The 26,358-nt window shown below is 41.8% G+C and overlaps 1 protein-coding gene and 1 long non-coding RNA gene across 3 annotated transcripts in view; both read left to right on the top strand.

Moving 5' to 3' along the window:
• Positions 1-26,358, top strand: part of DARS1 (aspartyl-tRNA synthetase 1) — a 137,185-nt gene that overhangs the window by 63,471 nt on the left and 47,356 nt on the right. For both annotated transcript variants that reach the window (XM_053259634.1, XM_053259627.1), the window contains exon 4: positions 3,960-4,062. In XM_053259634.1, coding sequence (XP_053115609.1) covers positions 3,960-4,062 — 103 coding nt within the window. The remainder of the gene's footprint in view (positions 1-3,959; positions 4,063-26,358) is intronic.
• Positions 4,071-26,031, top strand: LOC128329130 (uncharacterized). Its single transcript, XR_008309532.1, has 2 exons — positions 4,071-5,732; positions 25,910-26,031. It is a non-coding gene; the product is annotated as an uncharacterized LOC128329130 (long non-coding RNA).

The following is a 26,358-nucleotide window of genomic DNA, read 5'->3' as shown; positions in this document are numbered from 1 at the left end:
ATGGTCCACCCTTGTCCATGTTCCTTTCCCTTCTGACTACCTTGGCGGTTGTGATTTGTAGATTCTGGCCTTGTCAGCTTGTCAAGGAGCCACTCCAGACTATATACACTGCCCATTTATTGTTGCTATTAAGTAGTAAATGTATGTGGCTCTCACATTTCATTTTCCCCATATTCCTGTTATGCAGTGATTTTAGGTCAGAAGGCCTGTGTTTTGTTTCTAAAAGAGACTAAATGCTTTGCCCCCGACTTGCATTGATTGCTATTTCCACTGGAAAAAAATAAACATACAAATAAACATACATCATAATTAATGTCATATCTCAATACAATGGTACAGATTTGGTTTGGTAGTTTTCAGCAGAAACCCAATCATCCATTTAATGTGGCATTAATGTTATGAGTCAGTGCTGTTTAGAAGGTGTTAAGTTACTTATGGAAAGTATCTTATCTGTTCAGCAGAACTGTTTAAGTTTTTTCCCCCCCAAAAGTTAAGTTATCATTAGAAGTGTGAAATTATCTTAACCATTATGGATTTATTTATTTTTTTAGTAAAACGGACCGCACTACAGTCATCCCTTGCCAGCCGTGGTTTTGAGTATATGTGAATGCAAAATTGTGACATGTCTTCCCAACCATGACCCAAGTACCGCATTTGGCAAAGTTTTTTAGTGATGGGGGGTTTCGGTGATTTTGGGGGGTTCAGCAGTTCGATCTGCTCATTCCTCTTTGTGACTCTTACTGACCTTGCTGTCCCTTGCCAATTTAAAATGCCTTTGAGTGATTTGGGGGCGGGGTTCATACAACTTCCAGATGTTCAATCTTCTCGTTCTTCTTGGTGACTCTTGGCAATATTACAGGATTTGTTGTGAATTTTTTTTTATTGGTTTTTTTATTTTTTATTTTATTTTTATTTTTTTTCATTTATTTTTAGGTCTTTTTGCAGTCGCAGTTCCCCTAACCCCCTGTTTCCTATAGACTTTAAAGCCTCGTCAACTGCAAATTTGCCAACGGTGAGCTTTTGCAGAACGGAACCCTAGCAGTTGATAAGGGATGACTGTATTTGTATCAATTGTTATGAACTGAATTAAAATACTCAGTAATGGACCGGGGGCAGTGTTCCCTCTAAGGCGTGCGTACGCTCACATGTTTTGATGTCCGCTCAGTTCATTTTAGATCCTGCTCAGGTTGAATCAGGAAGGTCCCACTCCAAATACATGTGTGCACATACTGCCTTGATACTGCCACCCAGAACAAAACTCATTCCACACACAGATGAAAAAAATTAGAGAGAACACTGGCCAGGAGTATGTGTTAAGAATGCGCAAATGCTTTGGCGTGCTTGGTTAGTTACCACACATTTATGCTGTCAACATGCAGTGAGGAATAAGACCACAGAGCTCCTCTTAACAAATATTTAACTGTGGTTCAACAGTAACCATTCTGAATATAAAAATATATGGTACCTAATCAAATGTGCCAAGGGTTCACACACAAATCTGTGGACATGAGCTCATGTAGGCATGGGCCTCTGATCAGAAACATTGTCTGTGCAGGCCTTGGAGTAGGCCATTCTCTCCTCTCCCCTAAATATATGTAAGAGAGAATGGGAAGTAAAAATAAGAATTAACACAAGACTGTATCTTGTCAAGACTAGAGATGTCTCATCATTCAAACAGATAGCCCCAAACAGGGTACACTGAGGGAAATAAGTATTTGATCCCCTGCTGATTTTGTCTGTTTGCCCTCTGACACAGAAATGACCAGGCTATAATTGGAATGGTAGGTTTATTGTAGCTGTGAGAGACAGAATAACAACAAACAAACCCTCAAAAGCCCAGTGCCCAAAAGTCAGCGATGGATTTGCATTGTAGTGAGGGAAATAAGTATTCGATCCCTTCACAAAAGATGTCTTAGTACTTGGTGGCAAAACCCTTGTTGGCAATCAGAGAGGTCAGACGTTTCTTGTAGTTGGCCACCAGGTTTGCACACAACCCAGGAGGGATGTTGTCCCACTCCTCTTTGCAGATCCTCTCCAAGTCAGAAAGGTTTCGAGGCTGATGTTTGGCAACCCGAACCTTCAGCTCCCTCCACAGATTTTCTATGGGATTAAGGTCTGGAGACTGGCTGGGCCACTCCAGGACCTTCATGTGCTTCTTCTACCCTAACCCTATTTACTATAATCATAATCATGTATGTTTATAGACTGCTTTTTCATAGACTTAAATCATTTAATGGCAAACAATGCAATAATAATAAAAAGTTTAAATATTGGTAACTAAAAGCAAGTCAAGAGCCAAAGAAAAGCCAAAAAAAAAAAAAAAAACCCCACCCAAAAAACAAATTGTCAAAAATACAAATTCAAGTGTCTGCTGTGGGGGAAAGGTTACATTTTTCTGAAAACCCAGAAAAGATGTTTTCTTGAAGTCTACAGGCAAATGGTTCCAAAGTTCAAGAGCAATCACTGTAAAATCCCTGTCCTGGCTTCCACAGTTTGGTGCAGTTATGAAAAGTTTCCATTGGTCTAATCTCAATAGACATGGAGGCTTCTGTAGGGAGAGTTGGTTCTTAAGGTATTTGAGCCCCAGACCTATGGCTTCCAAATTTAAAACAAGCACCTTGAATTGGGTCCAGTATTAAATAGCTAATCAATGTAATTTGATGTAGGTTGATATTACTAGTGTACTTCCAAACCTGTCAGCATTTCTAATGGTGGATTCAGAGGCAAGTCTAGAATGGCACATTAGGCTAACAGCATGTGTTAGGTTTCCGTTAACTTGCTTCTAAGACTTGGAGTTTCTTGTGGCGATAAGTCTGCAGAGTTTGTTTTGTTTTAGAATAATAGACTTGAATGTGCTATGCTTGATTTATTAGTTTGTCTTTATGTACTGCATTGGTCTCCTGAAATGTAGCATGGTAAGAAGAAGAATCATGTTGTGTTTAATCTTTTTATGACATCTTAGAGATGTCAGCATGAAGTTTCTCCACTCATTTGGCCTATTTTCACAAAGTTGAGACTGTCATAAAATTAAGGACAAGTTGTTTCATTTTAAAAGTCCTAAATATCCAGAGAGCAATTTATTAGATTTGTAAACCACGTTTCATTAAAAATAATCCCGAGGTGGTTCACAACATATTTAAAAACAGTCCAAATCTATTAGACAATTAAAACAGTACGAATATAAAATCTAAATATTTAAAAACAATACAAATTTATTTAAGAATACTCACTATATTACAAATCTAGAAAAATACTGAGTGGGTTTTTTTATTTCTTCCTAATATGCCTTATCTCAAATGCTTTTCGATCTCCCCTGGGCTTCAGTGGTAGTTAATCATGTGAAGAGGAGTATTCTTTGGGTAGCATAGATTGGATGTGCAGAACTAGCTGTACAGTGCTTTTGATCCTGTCATTTAGTCAGCTGACAGTGTAATCTATAAGAGACATCTTATTCAAACCATTACTTGTGTTCTTAGCGTTTGTTTTATTTCTAGAGCTTATATCCTGCCTCTCACTATGTGTGGCCTCAAGGCGACTTGCAACTGTAAAACAATCAAAACAATGCAGTAAAACAACTTGTGGAATAAAAACAGAATAAGCAGATCAGATAAAAGCAGCATCTGAAAGATCATTATTAACACAACTCCAAATACCACTAAAAGAACTGGAAAATAGGATGGATTTCTGAATGTACTGGTGTAAAAAAATTTTCTGGCATTACTGATTTGAAGTGTCAGTTTATTCTTAAAAATATTTTGAAACTATTTTGACCAAAAGTAGATGATTGCAGTTTAAAAACTGCAGAACAGGATACACATGCGTGTTTGTATTTTGGTTTGCAAACGTTTAAACCCTGGCTTAATTTTCAAGTAGTAGAACACATTTTTGTTTTCATTCAGAAAGATCCCAAGTAATTTGCCCTGAATACACCTGCATTGTTCCTTCCTCTTTCTTTTCAGGGAAGCAGTGTTTCTTAGTCCTACGTCAGCAGCAGTTTAATGTCCAGGCTCTGGTGGCTGTGGGAGACCATGCAAGTAAGCAGATGGTAAAGTTTGCTGCCAAGTAAGTAAGCAATTATATCCTGTTGTCACAGTAAACAATGGTGGGAACCCAGGCTCCCAGGGGTTGGGACCATTTTCACACATTAACATCAATGCTGCGTTTGTTTTTAAAATGTAGTTATTTAAATTGTCAGTTCACTATAGTGTTGAATGCCTTGCGCTTACAAAAGACAAAATGGAACACAGGCTTGAGATTCATTCTGAACTGCTGAGGGAGCATTCTGTCTCTGCAGACAGATTCCATTTACTTTCAAGCTGGCTAACAAAAAGGTTGGCAGGCTGAGCTCAGAGACGTTATTTTATTGGATATGTGTTTGCATGTGGACACAGGCTTAGCTTTTTCCCCCCCTGTGAAGTGTTGGATCTTCAATATACAATACATTCTGACTCATCTAAATGCCAAGTGCAAGCTAAACTTATTTAGAAGTCAGTACTGTAACTTTGTTCTTGAGATGAAAAGTGTTAAGAACCTAATTTGTGCTTTTAATCTCTGACACTGGCACTAAAATTAGTTCCTTTCGAAACTTTTTTAAAATAGCAATTAACCTTTTTTCTGTGTTAGCAAGAAGCATTACAATAAGAGGTATGCTTCTCTCCACAGGAACCTCTAAAATTGGGCCTGATGAGTTGACGGGTGCTTGAGTTACTAAAGCAATCTGGGAAAGAGGGCAGAAAGCTGGGTACCCTGGATACAAGCTAGGCAAAGGATCAACCAGGCTATATTGCCAGATGAGGTTTTCAATCTTGATCTTCTGGAAACAAAGCAGGAGGAAAGACTGAAGCACACTAACAAGAGAAGGATTATTTTTGTCCTTTTTATTTTTATTTTTTTTGTCCCACCGTCTGGGAGAAAATCTATTTTCACTCTTGTTAGAACAGGTTTTTTTAAATATTTAGGCCTTTTTCTTAGGTGTTGGGGTAAACACCTTAGGTGTTGGGGTAAACACCTGAGTTAATGGGCTAATTGCTATACATCTTAGTTTAGAATTTAGTTTTGAATTCTGATGGATTTTATTCTTTACATGCCTGCATGGCAAGTGGCCTTCTAAATAATGTATGTTTATCCAGCTTTTAGCTCTGTTCACCCAGTTTAAAATGTAGAATGACCTCACAAGGCATCTGAGATGCCACTGTTCTGTTTTTTGGTAGCTGAGAAATGGAAGTACACTGGCCCTGGGCTGCACAACATATGGCCTGCAGTTCACTGGCCCACAATGGAAGCAGGTTGCTGCCTCCCGCCTCCCATGGAGTCCTAGCTCCCAAGTCACTCTGCTCCCTTCAGGGGGCTGCTGCAGAGGCAGAAATGGAGACTCGCTCACTTTCCCCAGGCTCCTGTGCCCTCCTGCCTCCGAGGCCAGGAGCTTCCTGGGAATGAAGGTGCACATGTGTCCTGATGGAGACACAGGGTGCATGCATACCCTCATTTCACAGGCTCCTGGCCCCAGTAGAAGCAGAAGGGCTCGGGAGTCTGGGCAGGCAGTGGTGAACAGGAGAACCTGAGCCTTTGCTTCTGCTTGCTTCCTGATGGAGGCAGAGGGACTTAAGAGCTGGGGGGAAGCGAGCGGTGCCCCTCATCAGAGCGGCTCAGGATCCAGTGGGAGGCAAGTGACAGCGTATGCTGCCTCACCACCGCTCCTGCCGCCCGCCCACTCGGAGGGCCGGAGAACTGAGGTGAGGAGGGCTGAAGGCCAGTGGAATTAAATTTAAAATGAATTTGCCAAAGTTTCAACCGTTACATTAATTGTACTTAAATTCATTGTAATCCATGTAATTCATAAATTCATTGTAATGAATTTCATTTTAATTTGATTTAATTCAACGTAACTAAATTAATATTAGTTAAATATTAATTTAATAACCAGTGCCCTAAATTTCAGGCCTAAAAATTGACCTCGAGTCCCGCACACCAAGTCATGGTTGGTTTTGGCCCACTGGTCGTTTGCGTTGTGAACCCCTGAACTAACCCTTTATCTTATGAATACCAGAACTGTGTATGCTTTCAATAGGTTGGAGAGAAAAGTGTATTCCACTTATTAGAAAAGATTTAAGAAGTTCCAAACAGTTCTTATAGTGATACTCAGTGTGGTAGTGGTAGTAGCTAGTGTTAGATATTTTATAGAAATGAATGGTACTTTCAGATGTCTAGAGCCAATATGAAGTTCATTTGTTCATTTGATGGCTTAAAGGTCTGGTTTTGTGCTAGTTCTTAAAGAACATAATTGGAGGAAACTATTCTCTTCAGAATTAGTTTCTGTTCATTTGGTCTCCCCACCCCCAAGCTGGTGTCCTCACTTTTTGGCCTCAACTCTGTCATGAGTCCTTGGTTGACCTTTCTAGTGGCTTCATTTTTTTTTAAATCTGCTGTACACCAAACACTTTCTATTGTGTCTTCTATTCATGTCTTTTTTTATACTGAGGATTTTCCAAACCGTATTTTGTCTCTAATTGTCAATTTGTCATCTTTGCCTCTTAGACAAGCAGCCTAGGCGACTTGTTCAACTGCCCAGATGTTCCTTAGGACACATTTCTTCCTGATTTAGACTGCTTCACTTACACTGTATATACTTTGTAGGAAACCTTTTCCCTGGTTATAATAGAAAGTTGCAATGGTTTTCAGTAAATGTTTTACTAGGGTAGTGCTAATTTTTTATTAGTTGCTTTTATACTACAGCTATCCACTGCAATCTTTTTACCTCCCAGTATATCCCTCCACCTCACTCAGTCCTTTTCTGTTTCCCTGCATTTCTAGATGGAGGTGATCACTCTGCTGTTCTCATCTAAACCCTCCCCTTTAATCTTGTTCTCTCCTGATTACCATCTTCTTCCCCATGGCACTATCAGTTTGTGTTTCTCTTCATGCCCTTTTCCCTATGTTCCCTTTTCCCCTATGTTCATATATGTTACTCTCTTCTTCATTCTCAAAACTTTTATTTGTTAACCGCCTCATAACCAATTGTTCTCTGGGCAGATCACAACACAGCATTAAAACATCAAATAAAAACACACAACACATGAAATCACAACGCACCCTAACAAAATACAATACAAAACAATTCTAAAACTTGTTTTATTAAATCAGTTTCAAAAATCAAATTTAAAAAAAAATTTTAAAGGCCTGGGTGAACAAAAAATGTCTTTACCTGGCATCTAAAAGAACAAAGTGATGAAGCCAAGCAAACCTCATTGGGGAGGCTATTCGATAAATGGGGTGCAACCACTTAAAAGGCCCTCTCCCTAGTAGCTACCTGCCTCACCTCTTTTGGCAGGGGCACTCAGAGCAGGGCCTCCCAAGAAGATCTTAAGGTCTGTCGGGACATGTGGGGCAAGGCACTTTCTCAGGTAACCTGGTCCCAAGACATTTAGGGCTTTAAAGGTTAAAACCAGAACTTTGAATTGGATCTGGAAATGGACTGGGAGCCAGTGCAGCTGACAAAGCAATGGCATGATATGATGAAAACATCCCATTAAAAATCTTGCTTGGTAACTGTGGCCAAACTATCTCTATCCAGGTAAGGTTGCAGTTGGTGTATCAGCAGAAAATGATAAAAGGCGCTCTGAGCCACAGAGGCCACTTGAGCCTCTAGCGACAGTGCTAAATCAATAAGTACCCCCCAGACTGTGAACCTGGTCTGGGCACTCTTCCCCTTTTCCTTTTTTGCTGCTTTTTGCCCCTTTTCCAGCCCCCAGGAACCTACCCCCATTCCCATTGCCTTAATACCCCCATTATACACAGTTATAATATCCGTGTGGTTGTAGCAGAGAACAGAAGCCCCACAGATAACAGGGTTCATCTGTATCCACTTGGAGGTCTTCTCAAACTCATTGTGTCTAAGAATAAATTTCTTTTTTTTCCTCACAATGCTCACTTTCCTTGATGATTTCCATATCTCTCAACAGAATCACAATTATAGATTAGCCACTGAGCCTTGGTTTTGTCTTTGATTACTCCCTCTACTTTAGGGGTGTGCACGGAACCGCACAACTGCGGTCCGGCACTGTGGAGGGGGTTCCTTTAAGGACGGGGAGGGTTTACTTACCCCTCCCGCCGCTTTGCCCCCTCCAGCGCCCGTAGTTACTGTAGAAATTGGGGCGGCAGGATACCTCCCTGCTGCCCCTTCTGCCTCCTCCTCATTGCAAAAGGCTGCAACAAGCCTTCTGCGCACGCGGCGCGTGAGCTTCACATCACCCCGACGCGACAGGTAGGCCGGGCCTCTGGCAATCGGAGGCCCGGTCTACCCAGCCTCGTCCCGGTGGGTAGACCGGGCCTCCAGCGGTCGGATGCCCGGTCTACCCGTCGCGTCGGGGAGACGTGAAGCTCGCGCGCCGCGTGCGCAGAAGGCTTGTCGCAGCCTTTTGCAATGAGGAGGAGGCAGAAGGGGCGGCAGGGAGGTATCCTGCCACCCCAATTTCTACAGTAACTACGGGCACTGGAGGGGGCAAAGCGGCGGGAGGGGTAAGTAAACCCTCCCCACCCTTAAAGGGACCCCCTCCAACCGGACCGGCCAGGTCCGAACCGGTCCGGACAGTCCGGAGGCCTTTACAATGGCCTCCGGACCGGTCTGGACCCATCACTACTCTCCTTTGCTCCTTATGTCCAGTTAATTGCCAAGTTGTGCTCTTTCTCCCTGTATAGCGTTGCAAATGTTCATTCACTCTTTTTTGGCTAAAATTCTTCATGTTGTGGTCATCTCCCACTGTGGTGACTGCAGCCTTTTCTTTCTGGCCTTCCTCTTTCATACAATGGTCTTTTCATCTATTCAAAACACTTGTGTCGAAATTGTTCCGGTAGAATTTTTGATTTCTAAAAAATTAGCCAAATTTTAGCTATGGGGTTGAGTCCTGACCAGTTGCGTTTAGGATAGATTAGAAGAGCTAATCTTGAAAAGTCTAGACGTATTAAATAATTCAGTAGGCATTTTGCCAATCCTGCCCAATCAGTCTGCAGATCAGTCTCAGCAACACAAAGGCTAGAACACCAAACAGGATACCCGATGAAAAATTAAAAGAAAAATCACAAGAACTATAGCTAGAGCTTGAAGCCCAAAGCTAAGGGAACGATTCTGAAAGTTGAAAGGTTCATGAAGAGATGATTTCCAAAAAGGAGAGGAAAAATCCCCCAAATGGGGTGAAAAGTCCCAAATCAAATCCATGGCTTAAACTTTTACAGTGCCTTGTCTCAGGGGAAAGTCATAGCCTCCCAAGGGATGTTTTTGGGTAGGTTTGATAGATCACTTCTAATTAGAAGATTCTACCCATCTTAATTAGAAAAATGTCATTTTAGAATGATTAAAAATTGTCTTGGTTGCAAAAATTATGAATTTCTGGTTGTTGCATCATTTGCAAAAATATCTTTGTTAGTCAGTTGACTAGGACCAGGGGGCCAACTCTTAGCAGAACACACACACACACACACACACACACACCCGGTCTGTGTTCTTGTGTTTTTTCTTGTTAGAAAATAAGCTATCTACGGAATCTAATTTACCTAACTGACCTGTATCCATCTAAACTCCTCTATCTGACCCATAGCTAGTCTAACTTCCCTTTTCAGAAAGTTTTCAGTGATTTTCAAAAAACATATCAGCAATAGTCATTGTGAACAGATTGAAACCAAAGTCTTCAAATGCGGATTCTTGATTAAAAGCATAGAAATCCCTTGTGTGATGATATGATTAAAGTAACGTGACAAAGTGATTATATAATGAGATAATATATCCCTGTGGTATATATGAGATACATGTATATTTATTAAGAATACAATCCCCATTCTCCTTCAGTTCACTTCACATGCCATTCTGCAGCACACAATTTTTGTCCTTACTTTTTAAAAGCTCTCCATGGTCCTCTTTCTCCGTAATTGGTTCTTGTTTTTCATTACACCTTTACCCAAGATCTCTGCTCCTCCAGCTTTACCACCCTCAGCTGCCGAAGGGTACCCAGCTCCCTTAAACGACTCTGCCAGTTCTGTCTATGCATAGCAATAGCACTTACATTTATATACCGCTTTATAGCCGGAGCTCTCTAAGCGGTTTACAATGATTTAGCATATTGCCCCCAACATTCTGGGTACTCATTTTACCGACCTCGGAAGGATGGAAGGCTGAGTCAACCTTGAGCCCCTGGTCAGGATCGAACTTGTAACCTTCTGGTTACAGGGCGGCAGTTTTACCACTGCGCCACCAGGGGCACCCTTGATGTGTCCAGGAGCTGCATATGTAAATCTTCCTGCAGAATTATTGATATGAATTGATATGAATTATAGTTTTCTTTTCTGCATATGCTGCAATGCATATATGTTTGAACCATAGGTTCTACACACCAAGATAAAATGTATTTTAATTTTCATGCACTTGTTATCTAGATAACTGAGTGCTATATATATGACTGAGTTGTATTGATATTCTAGTATAGTTGTTACGATGGCTTATTGCCAAATCCAGTACTACTGCTACTGTTATGAAAGTAGCAGAGAAATAGTACAAGGACTAAATCCTTGTACAAAAGTGTGTGCTTGAAGACAAATCAAGGGTTGTATCCTAAGTAACACTAGTGCAACAGCACACACAAGTAGTCTTGCCTCCACTTCCTAACTAGGGCACTTCCCTGAGCCCTCCAAAAAGCTGTTCCTGCGGGTTGGGGGACTCTTGAGAATGATATAGGATATGTTGCTGAGCAGGGTGGGGCTTGAGGAGGAGGGAATAATCAGAAGCTGCATGGAGGCACCTTCTGTGAGTGAAGCTCCACTCACGGAAGGCACTTGCACTAGAGATGTGTGTGCTATCTATTCAAACAGTGGTTCAAATTGAGCCGGCCTGGTTCAAGCAGTCCGAATTTGAACTGGCCCAGCTCCCCCAAAGGTGGGTACTGGTCCAAGGATTACCCTTTACAAGTAAATGGCATTCCCTATACTAATGCAGGAAGGGGGTGAGAGAAAGCGTACTGTTACCTTTAATTTGGAGGTGGTGGAGGCGGAGACATCCACCGTGGTGGCTCCTTCACCACCAAATGATAGCCATGTGCAGAGGCTATTTCTGTGACCTCCACGCATGCGCAGAGGCCATTTGTGTCTCCATGCTTCTTCCCCTCCTGAACTACATCCCATGCTGTTCCTGAGATTCCTCCCAGACCCCAGGAGTAGCTTTTAAAAACACGATCTCCTGTTCAAAAGTCAGTCCTACCTGTCGTCTCTGTAACTTTTTTTCATCTCTGTGCGGAATGAGTTTTGTTCTGGGCAGCTGTATCAAGGCAGTGTGTGCGCATGTGCATTCAGAGTGGGGCCTTCCTGATTTAACCTGAGTGGGATCTAAAATTAACTGAGCAGACATCAAAACACTTGTGAGCGCCTGCATGTGCAAACACCTTAGAGGGAACAGTGAGTCCTACTGAGTTCAGGGAATGTGCTTCTAAGTAAGCATGCACAGGATTGCTGCATTTGAGTAGATTCTCAAAGGCTGCTGGTTATAACCAAAATTCAGAAAGCTATGCAAGGGCTTTGAAACGTCCCTTTCTTGTGCACATATCAGAAATATTGTTTTGAAACTTCCCTGACTTTAAAAAAACTGCTTTCCTTGAGGTCATGTAGAACCTAGCAGCATGGTTCTCTGGGCTGCTCTTTAATTCCATGCGTGCGTACATACATACAATGGGGGTGGGAGTTTGTATAAACAAAGAAGAATCTTTCATAAGAAGAAAGCTTGCCAATTAACTTACATCTGCCTTGCTGCACATCTGACTGCTTCAGCTTACTTGAAAACAAAAGGCAATCAAATGCATAAAACTGAATTATAAGTTGGATGTTAGTATATTTTGTCTAATTACTGTAGCTGTGTTTGGGTGCTGTCATTACTATTTTGCTTATATGAATGAATGGTGTGGCTTTCAGTTTGCTTGTTCCCATTTTCTAACACTTTTCATAGGATGTATCCAAGAACAGTTTTGAACATCTGGTTGTATGAGAAATACACTTGTAGTCTCAAAGGAAAGAACCTAAGAGCACTTGAGGTCATCCAGCTCCTTCCACTTGTAAAACGTTCCCACAGCTGAACAAATAATAGTTCCTCTTTTTAATGTTAATGTGTAATTGAGAACTTTCATAACTTTGGATGGGGAGGGGATTTCTGACATATTTTTATTGTTGATGTGTTTAACTGGAAATACTTGTACCTTCATGCAGAAACTAAATCTTGGGTGGTGTCTTTCTGCTACTTAAAACTTAAGTTATTTTCCGAAATGATCTTATGACCAAGCTGAAACTGGCTGAATTTGCCTTTGAAATGACAACAAAGTGAAGCTGACAGCAGTGTAATGTGTAAGGAAAAGTGCTGGATTTGATGAAACTTTTAATCAGAAGAACAGAGCTGGATTCAGTGAACATACAGGAAAGCTTTCAAACTGCTTTCTTGTCAAACCTGTGCAAGAAGGGATGAAAATTTTGGAAGGTGCTATTTTACCTTGTACCTTTTTGGGTGCAAGATGACTTGCTTGAGTGTATCTCTTCTATTTCCCATGTATACTACTGCAGGCAGCCGTGTAGATATTCTGGGAAATCATCTGCTCAGATTTAACATGTTTGACTTGTATTTAGTAAAACATAATAATTTTGTTGCAGTATAGGTATCTTAGAAACATGTCCAATAGTCAAAACTAGTTTAACTGAAATGTTTGTTCAGTGAGGGGATGGGGAATAAAGGACACCTAGTGTTGTTTAAATGTTATGCTAAAGCAAAATCCAAAGTTTTACTTGGAAATTATTTTTATATGGGTATTCATAAATATTTTTAAACATGTCAAATGTTTTAACTTGGATGCCTCCACTCATCAACATTCCCTGCTTTACACTTGCCCAGCATGACTGGAGAAAATAAAAATTATTATTATTATTTTACATTTATATCCTGCTTTTCCTCCAAAGAGCCCAGAGTGGTGTACTACATACTTGAGTTTCTCCTAACAACAACCTGTGTGAAGTAGGTTAGGCTGAGAGAGAAGTGACTGGCCCAGAGTCACCCAGCAAGTCTCATGGCTGAATGGGGATTTGAACTCGGGTCTCCCCGGTTCTAGTCCAGCACTCTAGCCACTACACCACGCTGGCTCTCTGTGCTATTGCTGTGCAGAACAGTTCTTAGCCCAGCAGTCAGCAGAACAAAGTGCACACGATACAGAAAGGAAAAAAGACTACAGCACACTGTATCTGTTTCCACAACACACTCTCCAAAAAAGCCTCCACACTACTCAGTTCCCAGATCCTGCAACACTACAGGCAAAAAAGGTTTATCATTCTGCAGTACGAACACCAAAGGTTGCAGAAGAACACATACAGGGCCTACCCCGCCCCAAAAAACCCCCAATCCAGACTACAGGACTGTACCATGACTTCTGCAACTCCAACCCATGCCTTGCATTCTCCCAAAATGGTCCCACACTCCCACAAAAAATATCACTCTACAGCAAGGCTTAGAACCTTGGCCCTCCAGCAGATGTTAGCCTACAACTCCTATAATCCCTGGTTATTAGCCACAGTGTCTGGGGATTAGGAGAGTTGCAGTCCAAAAACAGCTGGGGGGCCTAAGTTGAGCAGGCCTGCTCTACAGTAATGGGACAGAAGGACCATAGAAATACAACACCACAGGGCAAACAGCAAAGATTATAGAGGAGCAGCACATACAAAGCCCTGCTTGCCTGCAAGGTATAGCACTGTACCTTGGGCACTTCAGCTCCTCAGAAATGCCTCCACTACCCATCCTGCCTGCTCCCAAAATGGTTTGACACTCCAAGTACAAACTGCAGCACATACCAAAAAATCACTCTACAGCACAGAACTGTACAAGCAGCAAAGAATACAGAAGAACAGCATATACAGAGCCCCCCCCCCCCGCAATCCAGTAATAAGAAACACTGAAGGATTACAGCACTGATCCTTGGCCTTGCCTGGAGATATGCCTGCAACGTGCTCCAAACTCCTTCCACACTGCCTTTGCAATGTCCAAAAATGGCTCTAAACTTCTTCCAAGCTCCTTTCATGACGCTCTCCATTGGGGAGATGCATGTGCTGCAAACCAGAAGTGGAAAATGCAGCCGTAGCAACTGTGATGACAGACTCCATACACACTGTACCCGTTTCCACTGCTCAAATGGGTACATATGTCTGATCTACAAATAGGTAAAACTGTCAGTGTGAAAGCCATGATACTATTCTCTCTTTCTGTGTTTTATATCTTCTACTATATGGACTCATATCTGGTGCCCAGCATAATTGAATAGCTGTTTTCTAATCATAAGATAATGCTATTGACTCTCTGAACCTGGTCACAGGATCATTTTGTGACCCTACAACTAGTTAGGCTTAGCTGAATAAATGAATGGCATGCGTTCAAAACTTGCTCAGTACTTTTAAGGTAACTTTATCATTGCCAACCATTTGAGAAAGTGCTTTCCACCAAAACACCACTTTTCCAACTATCAAGCTAGCTTGTGTCAGTTACTGCGAAACAGTGCTGTCCAGAGCTTATTTTTCCTCCCCTGAATTTATTGGTACAGTTCAAATGTTGAAGACTTAGTGCAACCTTTCTTAGAGGTGACATCAATCGATTGTTCTCTTTGTTAGCTCTTCTACTGCAGAGTTACAGTAAATAAGATATTGAGTACATTCTAGAGAGAGAAGTGTTAGGATTGTCAATTTGACTCAATACTGAGGACAACAGGAACTAATCTTAAATAGCAAAGTGATTCATTACAGAACCTATTCCGTGGAAGTCCCGTCCCCCCCCCGGTGAAATGGTATGCCTCTGTTCATGCTCTCTGGATGGGGGCCATGGCACGGGTACAGTGTTAGAGCCTCATTACTTCCCACAACAGTTCTAATCTGGTTTACACTTGCTATTTGCTAAATGACAGTGAAAAACGGGGACAAGGGAGGAGAATGCAGAGTCAAAAAACTAATTTGAAATGTCTAGTTTGACTCTTGGGCCCACCCAAAGCCACCAAAAGTGTGGTCGGGGTTGAGAATGGCCGTGTCAGTCCTCACTGGTCCTGCTCTTCCTGATTTGAGAAGTACAAGAGAACCTTGTAAATTGCGGACCCGACATCCACGGTTTCACATATCGGCAGTAAGGTGATTGACAGTTGATGTTGGTATACAGGGGGAATGGGGTACAGCCAATAAAGGTTTGATTTTCACATATCCATGGGTTGGGGGTGGGCAGAAATGAGGTAATTTCCTCCCACTGAAAAAAACACGTTGCAGCATTGGGGTGCATTGATGGACAGCTGAAGAGAGACCAAGTATGGTAGGGCAATTTAACCCACGATTCTAGGACAATTGAACCAATTTTTGGCATTTTATTTAAATCTCCAGGAACCTAAGCTCCACAATCCCATAGACACAATTACTCAGTATTTGCGGTTTCCTTATCCGCGATAATTGCGGAGAATGGAATCCCTGCAAATCTAGAGGTTCTCCTGTATGTAGTGGAGTTTGCACTAGTTTTTCCAGCTAGCCACGCTGAGTAGCGTACCGTACCTGCATCTGAGACATCTTCAGCATGTGAACTGCTGGGCAAGTAAAAATCTTGTGTGCTGTGTTTGCCAAGCTCTGTTAGGAGAAATAGAGCATGTGTCTGTGTATTGGAAATGGAAAACCAAAAAGAAAACAACAAAGGAGGTGAGGTAGGGTGGGGTGAGAATGCAGAGTGACCTATAGCGTAGGAAAAGAAGGACACAGAGATGACAAAATGGAAATATTTTGTTAGATTTTTATACAGCCTTTTATTAAAACATTCCCAAGGTGGTTTACAAAACATTTTAAACAATATAAAATATGGTGCAGTGGCGAAAGGCAGTGCGAATCTTTTGGTAGTGCAGAGGGAGAAACAGCGTGCATTGTATGCACACAATGTTTGATGGAAAGATAGGAGGGAGGTCTGGTAGGTTCACAGAAAGCTAGTGCGGTAGGAGGTAGAGAAAATTAGGATTAGCAAAATGTGTTAAAATGCAATTGTAGAAAAGAATTTTTGTTACAACCAAGCTGTAATGCAGCTTTGAATTAAGAACAATATAAATGTGAGTATCGTACCTCAATTCTTCACCCTGGTATGATACTCTGTATTCTCCCATATTGAGCATGTTATGTTTCAACACTTAGGGGGATTTTCAGGTTCCTTAGAGCCTTGTCTAGGTTGGCACATGTAATGGGGACAGTTTATAAGAAAAGGGGTCTGTATCTTGATTCCTTTTAATGCATGGCATAAAAATTGTATGGCATTGGAAAGATAAAATGACCCAATGGTTGTCCTGGTAAGCTTCCATTTAATTTTTATCAAGGTACACAACAAGATACCCTATTTTACTCATGTAAAATAGTCTATTGTAATATAAGTGTTTATGGACCAGAACCAACTTCAGATTTATGTATGATTTATCAGCTATATCTGACAAGGGAAGGACCATTGTTCAGTAGGAAAGCATCTGTTTTGTATGCAGAAGGTTCAATTCCAGGGCTGGTAAGTATCCGTCTGGAAGCCTGCTGACAGTGTAGACAATACGAAGCAAGCTGGACCCAAGGTCTGACTCTCTGTAAGACCACTTTTCCATGGAACCTCTGACATTGTCAGCTCTTGCCCACACAAACTTATGCAGTGATAGATGTCTTGATTTCTAGGACGTAGACACGTGTGCGTTTACGTGCATGCATGTTGGGTTTCCACTAAAGAAGCTTATTGAACCCATAAACCATCTGTAAGGATGGAATCTAATCTAGAAGCAAATGATTAAAGGAAAATGATGCAGATGAGGACAAACAAAACTTAGCTGCACTTCATGCCAAAAATCAATAACCTTAGGGTAGCTCCAGTACATATGCCCAAAGGCTATTTATGGAGACCCACATCTCCAACACCTGGCTTCAGAATCAAGCCACACTTAAAGTGAATAAGAGGCCATTTTGATTGGAACAGAATCAGGTGAAACCTGAGGTCTGAGGATACTGTTCTCATTGGTTTAAAAAAATGCAAGAAGCATTTCTGTGTTAACTATAGGAAATGGCTTCATGAGCTTTTTGCAGTTTGGAAAGCTCTTGATCAAGAAACAAGATTGAAAGTGATTCATCACAAAGTGGTGGCTGTGGGTTTGATCTTGCAATACAAGGTTGTTGCTGAAAGATGTTTTTGCACAGATGCAGTCAGACTGCAATAATGTGGTTAAACAGAAAGTCTTGACTAATATGTGGATCACTGAGAGTGAACATTGGGCATTTTGCAGCCAGTAATAGAACACTATTGGCTTGGAGTGTTTAAAGATGTTAACAGTGGAAATATATATGGGATCACAAAGTGTAGGGGTAACCAATTAAAATTTAGTGAGTGGGTTGCAAGATAAATACAGCCTCACACTTCCTTAGCTCCTTTGACCTGAATGACAGCCCACCTGGTCTGTCTCCATGCTCTGGCTTGAAATCAAACAGTATCTTGTTCTGCATACCATTTTAAAAAATGATTTTTAGAACGTATTTGTACCCATCCACAAAGATGGAGGAAGGTGTTTTTTTTAAGTGTGCTATGTTTTAGGATGGAGTAGAATATCAGATGGGTACTAAGAGATACATATTACTGTTTCCTGCAAGAGGAATGTGCTATAAATATTGAATGACCAGACAATGGAGACTTTGAGTGGGTGTGGGATGTTGTATGTGTAGAATTGTTTGCTGTGTGAAAAATGTACTGCAGCTGCTTCCATACTAGGGCACTTTGGCCCTGCTGAAATGTTACTTTTCTGTGGATATAGTATTGTGGTTCAAACAGCATTTAATATAGCACTGTACAGTATTCCTTTTAAAAACCCAGCATTACCTTTCCCCCAGCAGCAAGATCCTAATATTTAAAAACCCATCTTTTTACTCAGGCTTTTTCAGCTTCTTAATAATGTCTAGGTTTTTAATTCTGTGATTGATTTTTAAATTGTTAGTTTTTATTTGTTTTTATGTGTTTTTTTAACTGTTTTATCATTGTGAACCGCCCAGAGACACGAGTGTGGGGCGGTATAGAAGTGAAGATAGATAGATAGATAGATAGATAGATAGATAGATGCTTAATCAGAACTAAATCTTACTCCACAAAAATCCACCTTCTGCCTGCAACTGGCCCTTTAACTGAGAATTTCTTCATCCCTTTCTGTTAAACCAGTTTCTACTTTTGCCTCTTCTTAATTGGTTGCTTCCTGTTCACTTGTGTCACTGCAGTCTTCCTGAATCAACCCTTAATTAGTCCATTCCTGTTTCTGGAGGCAGAGAAGCAATAATTCCTAATTTTATCTTGCAGCCAGAATTATTTCTCTTTAGCTCCTTAGCTTATTTTCATTTTATCTTTAAAATTACAACTGTGAGTTTTGGGAATAAAATATAGGAATTTCTTTGATTTCAAGGAGGAAACCATGTGCATGTGCACACATGCACATGCAGACACAACCCAACAAGAACTGACATACGGAAGGCCCATTTAGGATATCATGGCCATGCAAATAAAACAATCCAATTAAAGGGACAGAGAAACCAGTTTGCGGGGGGAAATATTAAATAGGGCCAGTTGCAGAAAGAAGCATCAGTAATAATTCCCCCATCCTCAATGGATAGACTGATGCTACGTTTGCATTTTAAAAATTTTTTAATTGCCATGAATTTAGGTGAAAGGGCAATGTGGAAAACACTGGAATGTATTGTTTTGGCAACTATGTCATCGTAGCCGAGAGGTCCTGGAAGCCAAACCTAGGTTTTAGGTATCATACTGAAGTCCAGGGTAGCTACCTGTTCTAAGTGCAGGGCCAGCGAGACAGACAGAGCTGAGGGGTCTCAATGCGTGGATGAGACAGTGGTGCCAGGAGCAGAGGTTTAGATTTGTTAGGTTCTGGGATACATTTTGGGCAAGCAAAACCTGTACAAAAGGGCTCCACTTGAACCAAGATGGAACCAGACTGCTGGCGTTTAAATAAAAAAAGTCGCAGAGCAGCTTTTAAAATGACGCCTGGGGGCTAGCTGACAGGAACTGGGTGTTACCTGGTTTGGCAAGCAAAATCCCCTAAGGTGTGAGGGTGCACATGTTTCGGATAAACCAGAAGGGGACAGCGTAGAGCCAGGAGTTGAGCAGAAGAAAACACATGACAACTGGCCAGAAAGATCAACTGATGATAAGGGAGATAGCACATGGCAATACCAGGTAAGAGATTCAGCGTATAGGTGTCTATATACCAATCCCGGAAGCCTCTGAAAGAAGATGGGTGAGCTGGAGTACTTGGTTACAAATAAAAATATAGATATAGTGGGTGTAACAGAAACCTGATGGAACGGTGAGAACCAATGGTTATTCCTGGATATAAACCCTACAGAAGGCTCAAATGTGAAATTGCTGATCTCCTAGCAAAAATATGTAACTTGTCCCTACAATCAGGCTCTGTACCAGAGGACTGGAAAGTAGCTATGTAACTCCAGTTTTCAAAAGGATCCAGTGGGGAACCAGGAAATTATAGGCCAATTAGATTAACTTTGGTGCTAGGTAAATTGATGGAAAGCCTACTAAAGGACAAAATTGTTAAACATATAGGGGGGAAAGGCTTTGCTGAAGAAGAACCAGCATGGCTTCTACAAGGGCATGTCTTGCTTCACTAAACTTTTGTAGTTCTTTGAGAGTGTCAGCAGGCATGTGGATAAAGGTCATCCAGTTGACATAGAAGAAATCCTCACAATCTCTCCAGGAGGCTACCCCCTTCTGTGGGAAAGAAGCCCGAAAGCGCTTACCTCCCTGCAAATGCTTGCTGTCTCCTCCCTGGGTGGCCGGATCGGCCACCCACATGATTACTGGCTCTGTCACAGAGCCAGTTGGGCAGGGATCGGGGGCTGCTTGACCCATGGAAGTCCCAGAATGCCCCACACAAGTGCATGGGGCATTCTGAGAAGCCCCCCGATGCCGGGAGACTTGTTGTAGCCTACCGGTCGGAGATCTCCTTGTGAGTCGCCAAGGCAACTTATGATCAGGGAAACAAGTTTAGCAGAGTGCTAACTTGTTCTAGGGGAGGGGGAAATAGGCGGGCTAGCAGCCAGGAGCTGCACAGCTCCCAGTGATGCACAAGACCACGGAAAACCTGGCTGGCCTCCCTTAGCCGGGTTTTCCGCGGTCGTAAGAATAGCCTCCTAGTATACTTGGACTTTCAAAAAGCTTTTGATTAAAGTTTCCCACCAAGCCTCTTGAGTCAACTTAGCAGTCATAGAATAAGGGGACAGGTTCATGTGTGGATCGGTATTGAAGGATAGGAAACAGAGGACAGGAATAAATGGAGAGTTTTTACAATGGAGGGAAATAAGAAATGGGGTCCCCCAGGGATCTGTACTGGGACCAGTGCTCTTTAGCTTGTTCATAAATGAACTAGAAGTTGGTTAAGCAGCAAAGAGGCCAAATTTGCAGATGACACTAAACTATTTAGGTTAGTGAAATCCACAGCAGATTGTGAGGAGCTGCAAAAAGATCTTTCCAAACTGGGGGAGTGGGCAACAAAATGGCAAATGTGATTTGATGTAAGCAAGTGTAAAGTGATGCATATTGGGGCAAAAAAAAAAACCCAACTCCACATATACTTTGATGGGATCTGAGCTGTTGGTGACTGACCAGGAGAGAGGTGGACAGCTCATTGAAAATGTCGACTCAGTGCACCGCAGTTGTGAAAAAGGTGAATTCCATACTGGGGATCATTAGAAATGGGATTGAAAATAAAAATGCTAACTAATATTATAATTCCCTTGTACAAATGTGTGGTACAGCCACATATGGAGTACTGTGTATAATTTTGGTCACTATATCGTAAGAAGGATATTGTAGAAATACAAAAGATGCAGAAGAGGGTAACCTAGATAATCAGGGGCCTGGAGCACCTTCCTTATGAGGCTAGGCTACAGCATCTGGAGCTCTTTACTTTGGAAGGGAGGCAACTAAAAGGAGCCATAATAGAGGTCTATAAAATGATGCATGGAGTGGAGAGAGTGGACAGAGACATTTTTCTTCCTCTCTCACAACACTAGAACCAGGGGTCATCCCATGAAACTGAAGGTTGGGAAATTTATTTATTTGATCTATTGATTGATTGATATATTGCTCTTCAAAAAAATGGCTCAGGGTGGTTTACAACAAATAAAAACAAAACAATTAAAATCAAAAACTAAATCAATTAAACAATTAAGATCATCCAAATACTAAACAACATTAAAATCATTTAAAACCAGCATTAAAATCTAAACCATAAATCTAATTAAAAGCCTGGGTGAATAAGTGTGTCTTCAGTGCCTTTTTAAAAGTTACCAGAGGTGGGAAGGCTCTTATTTCAACAGGGAGGGCATTCCAAAGTCCAGGGGCAGCAACGGAGAAGGCTCATCCCTGAAATTTAGGACTGAGAAGAGGAAGTTCTTTTTCACCAGCACATAACTAATCTGTGGAATTGCCTGCCATGGGATATAGTGATGGCCACTAGCTTGGATGGCTGTAAAAGGGCCTAAGACAAATTCATGGAGGACAGATCTCTCAATGGCCACTAGTCTGGTGGCTGTGGGCCAACCTCAGAGGCACGGTGCCTCTCAATACCAGTTGCAGGGGAACAACAGCAGGAGAGAAGGCATGCACATACCTCTTGCCTGTGGGCTCCCAGGGGCATCTGGTGGGCCACTGTGTGAAACAGAATGCTGGACTATATAGGCCTTGGGCCTGATCCAGCAGGGTTGTTCTTATGTATTTATAGATTGCTTCTTTGTAAAAAGCTGAGTAATCAACTGATATCCAAACCGCTAATGTGGAAGCAACTTGCATGAAGTAACCCTAAGAATAGAGCTTAAATCTTGATGACTGACTTTTGCAGTTTGGGGAGTAATGTTAGGAATATTCAGTTACATTTGTGTGTTAAATTTGTATCCTGATAAATGAAGCTGTTTGCTTTGAATATGGTGGTCCACAGAATTTACAGGTGTTCATATATAGATGTTAATGCTACTGACTCTCACCTTGCTTGATCTACTTTACGTTTCTTGAATCTCCTTGGCTCATTTATGTGTTTTAAATTTACAAAGCAATAGTGCCTTCTTGTGACTTCTTTAGAGTTGAAGCATCCTGACTTATGCTAAATAATATAAGACCAAGGCCCACACACTCCAGCACTCTTTGTAAGAAACATGGCAGGTGCTAGGGTGGTTGTAAAATGTATCATTGATCTGCTGATGGACCATCACCTTTGTTCTAGATTACTTCTGCATGTGGTCATAGACTTTGTAGTCGTCCCTGTTGCTGCTAGTACAAATATTTATATACCGCTTTTCAACAAAAGTTCTTAACACAGTTTACATAGACAAATAAGATCGGTCCCCATAGGGCTCACAATCTAAAAATTTGTGGGCAACAGCCACTGGAGGGATACTATGCTGGGTTTTGATAGGTACAGTTGCTCTTCCCCTGCTAAATATAGAGAGCTCTGATTCTACATTACAGACTTCTTGATTTATATGGTTAGGCAGCACATTGTTAGTACTATCTGGTGCATGGGAATACACACACACACACACACACACACACACACACACACACCCCTGACTAATGTGCTAATATACCATAGCTATGGATGAAATAGCAGAATGTAGACAGCCTCTTTTCCAGAGTTGGGCCTTGAGGGTGGCACCAGGCCACAGGGTGGGGCAGGAGGTACCTTTTAAAAACCATTACTTTGGTACCACTTGCACCTGCGAGCTCCGGCACCCCGCCTGTCCTCTCACAATGAGGCTGTCCCACTTATGGCACTCTTCTGTCTTCTGCGCACACGCGGCAACCATTTGTGTGGTTGCTGCACATGCGCAGAGGCCAGAAGAGCGCAGTAGGCAAGATAATTTCGGCGCAAGATGCCTTGTGGGGTGCCACATAGGTGCAAGCAGTATCAAGTTAATGAGTTTTAAAGTACTTCTCACTGCCCACCCTAGCGCCACCCTTACGGGGCCGCCTCTGCTCTTTTCTGCTGATGTACTGCTACTTGTGGTGTTTGCTGTAATTAAGCATATTCATAAATCTGAGCTAGGAAGCTAGTTGTTCAAACCACAGCCATGAATTCCCCACATGGCCCTGAGCAAGCTGTTGCTTCTTGGGTTTCTCCCAAGGCTTAGGGAGAGTTTGCATCCAAGCAATGGTTGGGACATGTACTCCAGCCTTAGTGAGGAGGCTTTGACTCCAGGGAAAAGGGGAGGGGAATAATAGCAGAACAGACCCTCAGGCTCCTCAGCTTCTGTATGGAAATCAAGCAAATGTTAAGGAAAGAGAAGTCCTTTTGATTGAAACTGAGACACCAGATTAGTTCAAAAATAGCTTTCTTGCTTCGGTGCAGCTGTGTTTTTCAATCATTTACATATGATTTTCTTCTGACTGTACTGGGGAAGCAAAATTCTGCCCATCTGATAGTTAAAAATTCCCATCTGTGGGTTTTATTTAATAGTACTTAAGCTGCTAAGCCCTAACTAAGCCTTCCAATTTGCATTCCAGTTTGCATTCCAATCAGGTTTAAAAAAAAAAGTCAAGATTTTAGCCTGCCAGTCAGTGCTCTTTTTCTCTGCAGGTTTGAGGGGTCTGTTAGGATTGTCTGACTGAGAAGGTTATTGGGTCCAATAGGATTCCAAGAAGCCTTGGAAGGATTTAGTATTGGCCCTGTCAGTGATTCTGTTGATGCCTTAGTGGAGAGCTGGAACAGCAAACTCACCAGGGCAGTAGACATGATCGTTCCTAAGTGTCCTCTCTGATCCACTTCAAAATTGACCCCTTGGGATACAGAAGAACTATGGGGGCTGAAGCGGCAAGGTGGACGACTGGAGTGCAAGTGGAGAAAGACTCTACTCGAATCAGACAGATTACAACATAGAGTACATTTGAAGATCTATGCTCAGGCAATGCTTGTAGCAAAGAAGCAATTCTTTTCTGACTGTATTGCATCTGCAAGGTCATCATGCCCAGCAGAGTTCTTTAGGGTTGTGAGGGGGCTAGTACATGCCCCTCCATTGAATCAGAGTTTGGAACCATCAATTTGGAACCACTGTGACATTTTAAATGAGGGTTTTTTGTGAATAAAATTTCTTGTATTGGGGCCAGCTTAGATTCAGACTCCACAATTATTAGAGGGTCTAATGCAGAGGTGTCCAGCAACTCCTCTTATGTGATAAGGCTGGATCAGTTTCAGTTTGTGACTCTTATAGACAAGCTGTTTGTAATCGTGCGGCCTACCACCTGTTCTCTTAACCCTTGTCCTGCACGGCTTATACTATCTAACAGGAGAGTCACTGTAGAAGGCCTGGTAGAGATTATAAATGCTTCCCTAATGGAGGGCAGGAATTGGAGGCATTTGTTAGACAACTTCTGAAGAAGCCTGCATTGGATCCCCCAGAATTAAGCAACTATAGGCCTCTCTCTGACCTTACATGGCTGGACAAGATAATTGAGAAGGGTGGTAGCCTCCAAGCTCCAGACAGTCTTGGAGGAAACTTATTATCTAGACATGTTTCAAACTGGTTTTCAGGGCTATAGGGTGGAGACAGCCTTGGTCAGCCTGATGCATAATCTCCAATGAGGAATTATGGAGTAAGTGTGACTATTTTGTTCCTTTTGGATATCTGCATGAAACCGCTGGGAGAGAACATCAGGAGATTTGGTGCAAAGTGTTATCAGTATGCAGATGACAGCCAAAACTATTTATCCATGTCAGCATCATCAGGAGAAGGCATAAACCCCTAAATGTTTGCCTGGAGGCAGTGATGGGCTGGATGAGGGATAACAAACTGAGAATGAATCGAAATAGGACAGTGATACTTATTGTATGGGGTTGGAACCACTGTTCCCTCTAGGGCGTGCACACGCTCACAAGTTTTCTGATGTCTGCTCAGGTTGAATTAGGAAGGCCCCATTCTGAATGCATGTGAGCACACAGTGCCTTGATACTGCCGCCCAGAAAAAACCTCATTCTGCACAGAAATGAAAAAAATTAGAGGGACTACTGGTTGGAATTCAGGAGACAATCTTAATCTGCCAGCTTTGGATGGGGTCACACGTCCCCAGAAGGAACAGATAGGCAGACTGGGAGTGCTTCTGGGTGCAAACATCTCCCTGGTGTCTCAAGCTGAGGCAGTGGCCAGAGGTGCTTTCTATCAGCTTTGGCTGATACATCAGCTGTTTCCGTTTCTTGAGATTAATGACCTCAAAACAGTAGTACTTATGCTGGTAACTTCTAGACTTGACTACTGCAATGCGGTCTATGTGGGAGCTGCTTTTGTACATAGTATGGAAACTGCAGTTGGTACAAAATGAGGCAGCCAGGTTGGTTTCTAGGTCATCTTGGAGAGACCATATTGTTCCTATATTAAAAGAACTGCACTGACTAGCAATAAGTTTCCGAGTAAAATACAAGTTGCTGGTTATATAACCTATAAAGCCCTTAGGCCATGGGCTATTTAAGAGAACGTTTTCTTCACTGCAAGCCCCATTGCCCATTGAGATCAACCAGAGAGGTTTGTCTGCAGTTGCCACCAGCTCGTCTGGTGGCTACACAGGGACGGCCCTTCTCTGTTGCCGCCCCAAGACTCTGGAATGCTCTCCCTGCTTAAATAAGAACTTCCCCATCTCTTTGTAAAAGTCTCTAAAGACACCTTTATTCACCCAAGCTTTTAAATGAGACTTGTGGTTTTAAATCATTCTAAGGTTTTCATTTCTGTGTTTAGGTTCTTGTAATCTGCCCAGAGATGGAAGTTTGGGGCAGTGTATATATAATAAATAAATAAATCTTGCTGCAATTCTTTTTTTTCTTTTAAGGAATTTTCACTGGTCGGGAGAATGAAATCAGAAAGAACACTTCTAAAACATGTCAAGAGACACTTCTTAATCCTTTGCTGAAAATACAAATCCTATTATAAAGTTCTGTTATGAAAAATGCATTTCAGTATTAAATGTGATTTTTTTAAATGTAGCACTTAAGTTGAACTAAAAATTTCCAGATTTCTAGAATCCCCCAACAAAATCTAGGAGTATGAATCTGTATCAGGCTAATGTTGACCATTTTGATCAAGCATTTTCTGTTTTGTTTGAGAAGGATCACCTGTCCCTTTTTAATTCCAAAATGTCTTCCTCTAAAACCACACCAGTAACTAAGGAGTACTTCTCAAGAAGGCTTGTAATGTAGGACATTTTGTAGCAGCTTGCTTCATTTCATATGCTTCCTTGTTGCATTCCTGTTTGGCATTGTTGCGCATACACCCGAGTTT

The sequence above is a fragment of the Hemicordylus capensis genome, chromosome 1 (assembly GCF_027244095.1).
Source record: "Hemicordylus capensis ecotype Gifberg chromosome 1, rHemCap1.1.pri, whole genome shotgun sequence".
Taxonomy (NCBI): Eukaryota; Metazoa; Chordata; class Lepidosauria; order Squamata; family Cordylidae; genus Hemicordylus; species Hemicordylus capensis.
The sequence above is the reverse complement of the archived record's forward strand: the minus strand, read 5'-3'. Positions and strand labels throughout refer to the sequence as shown.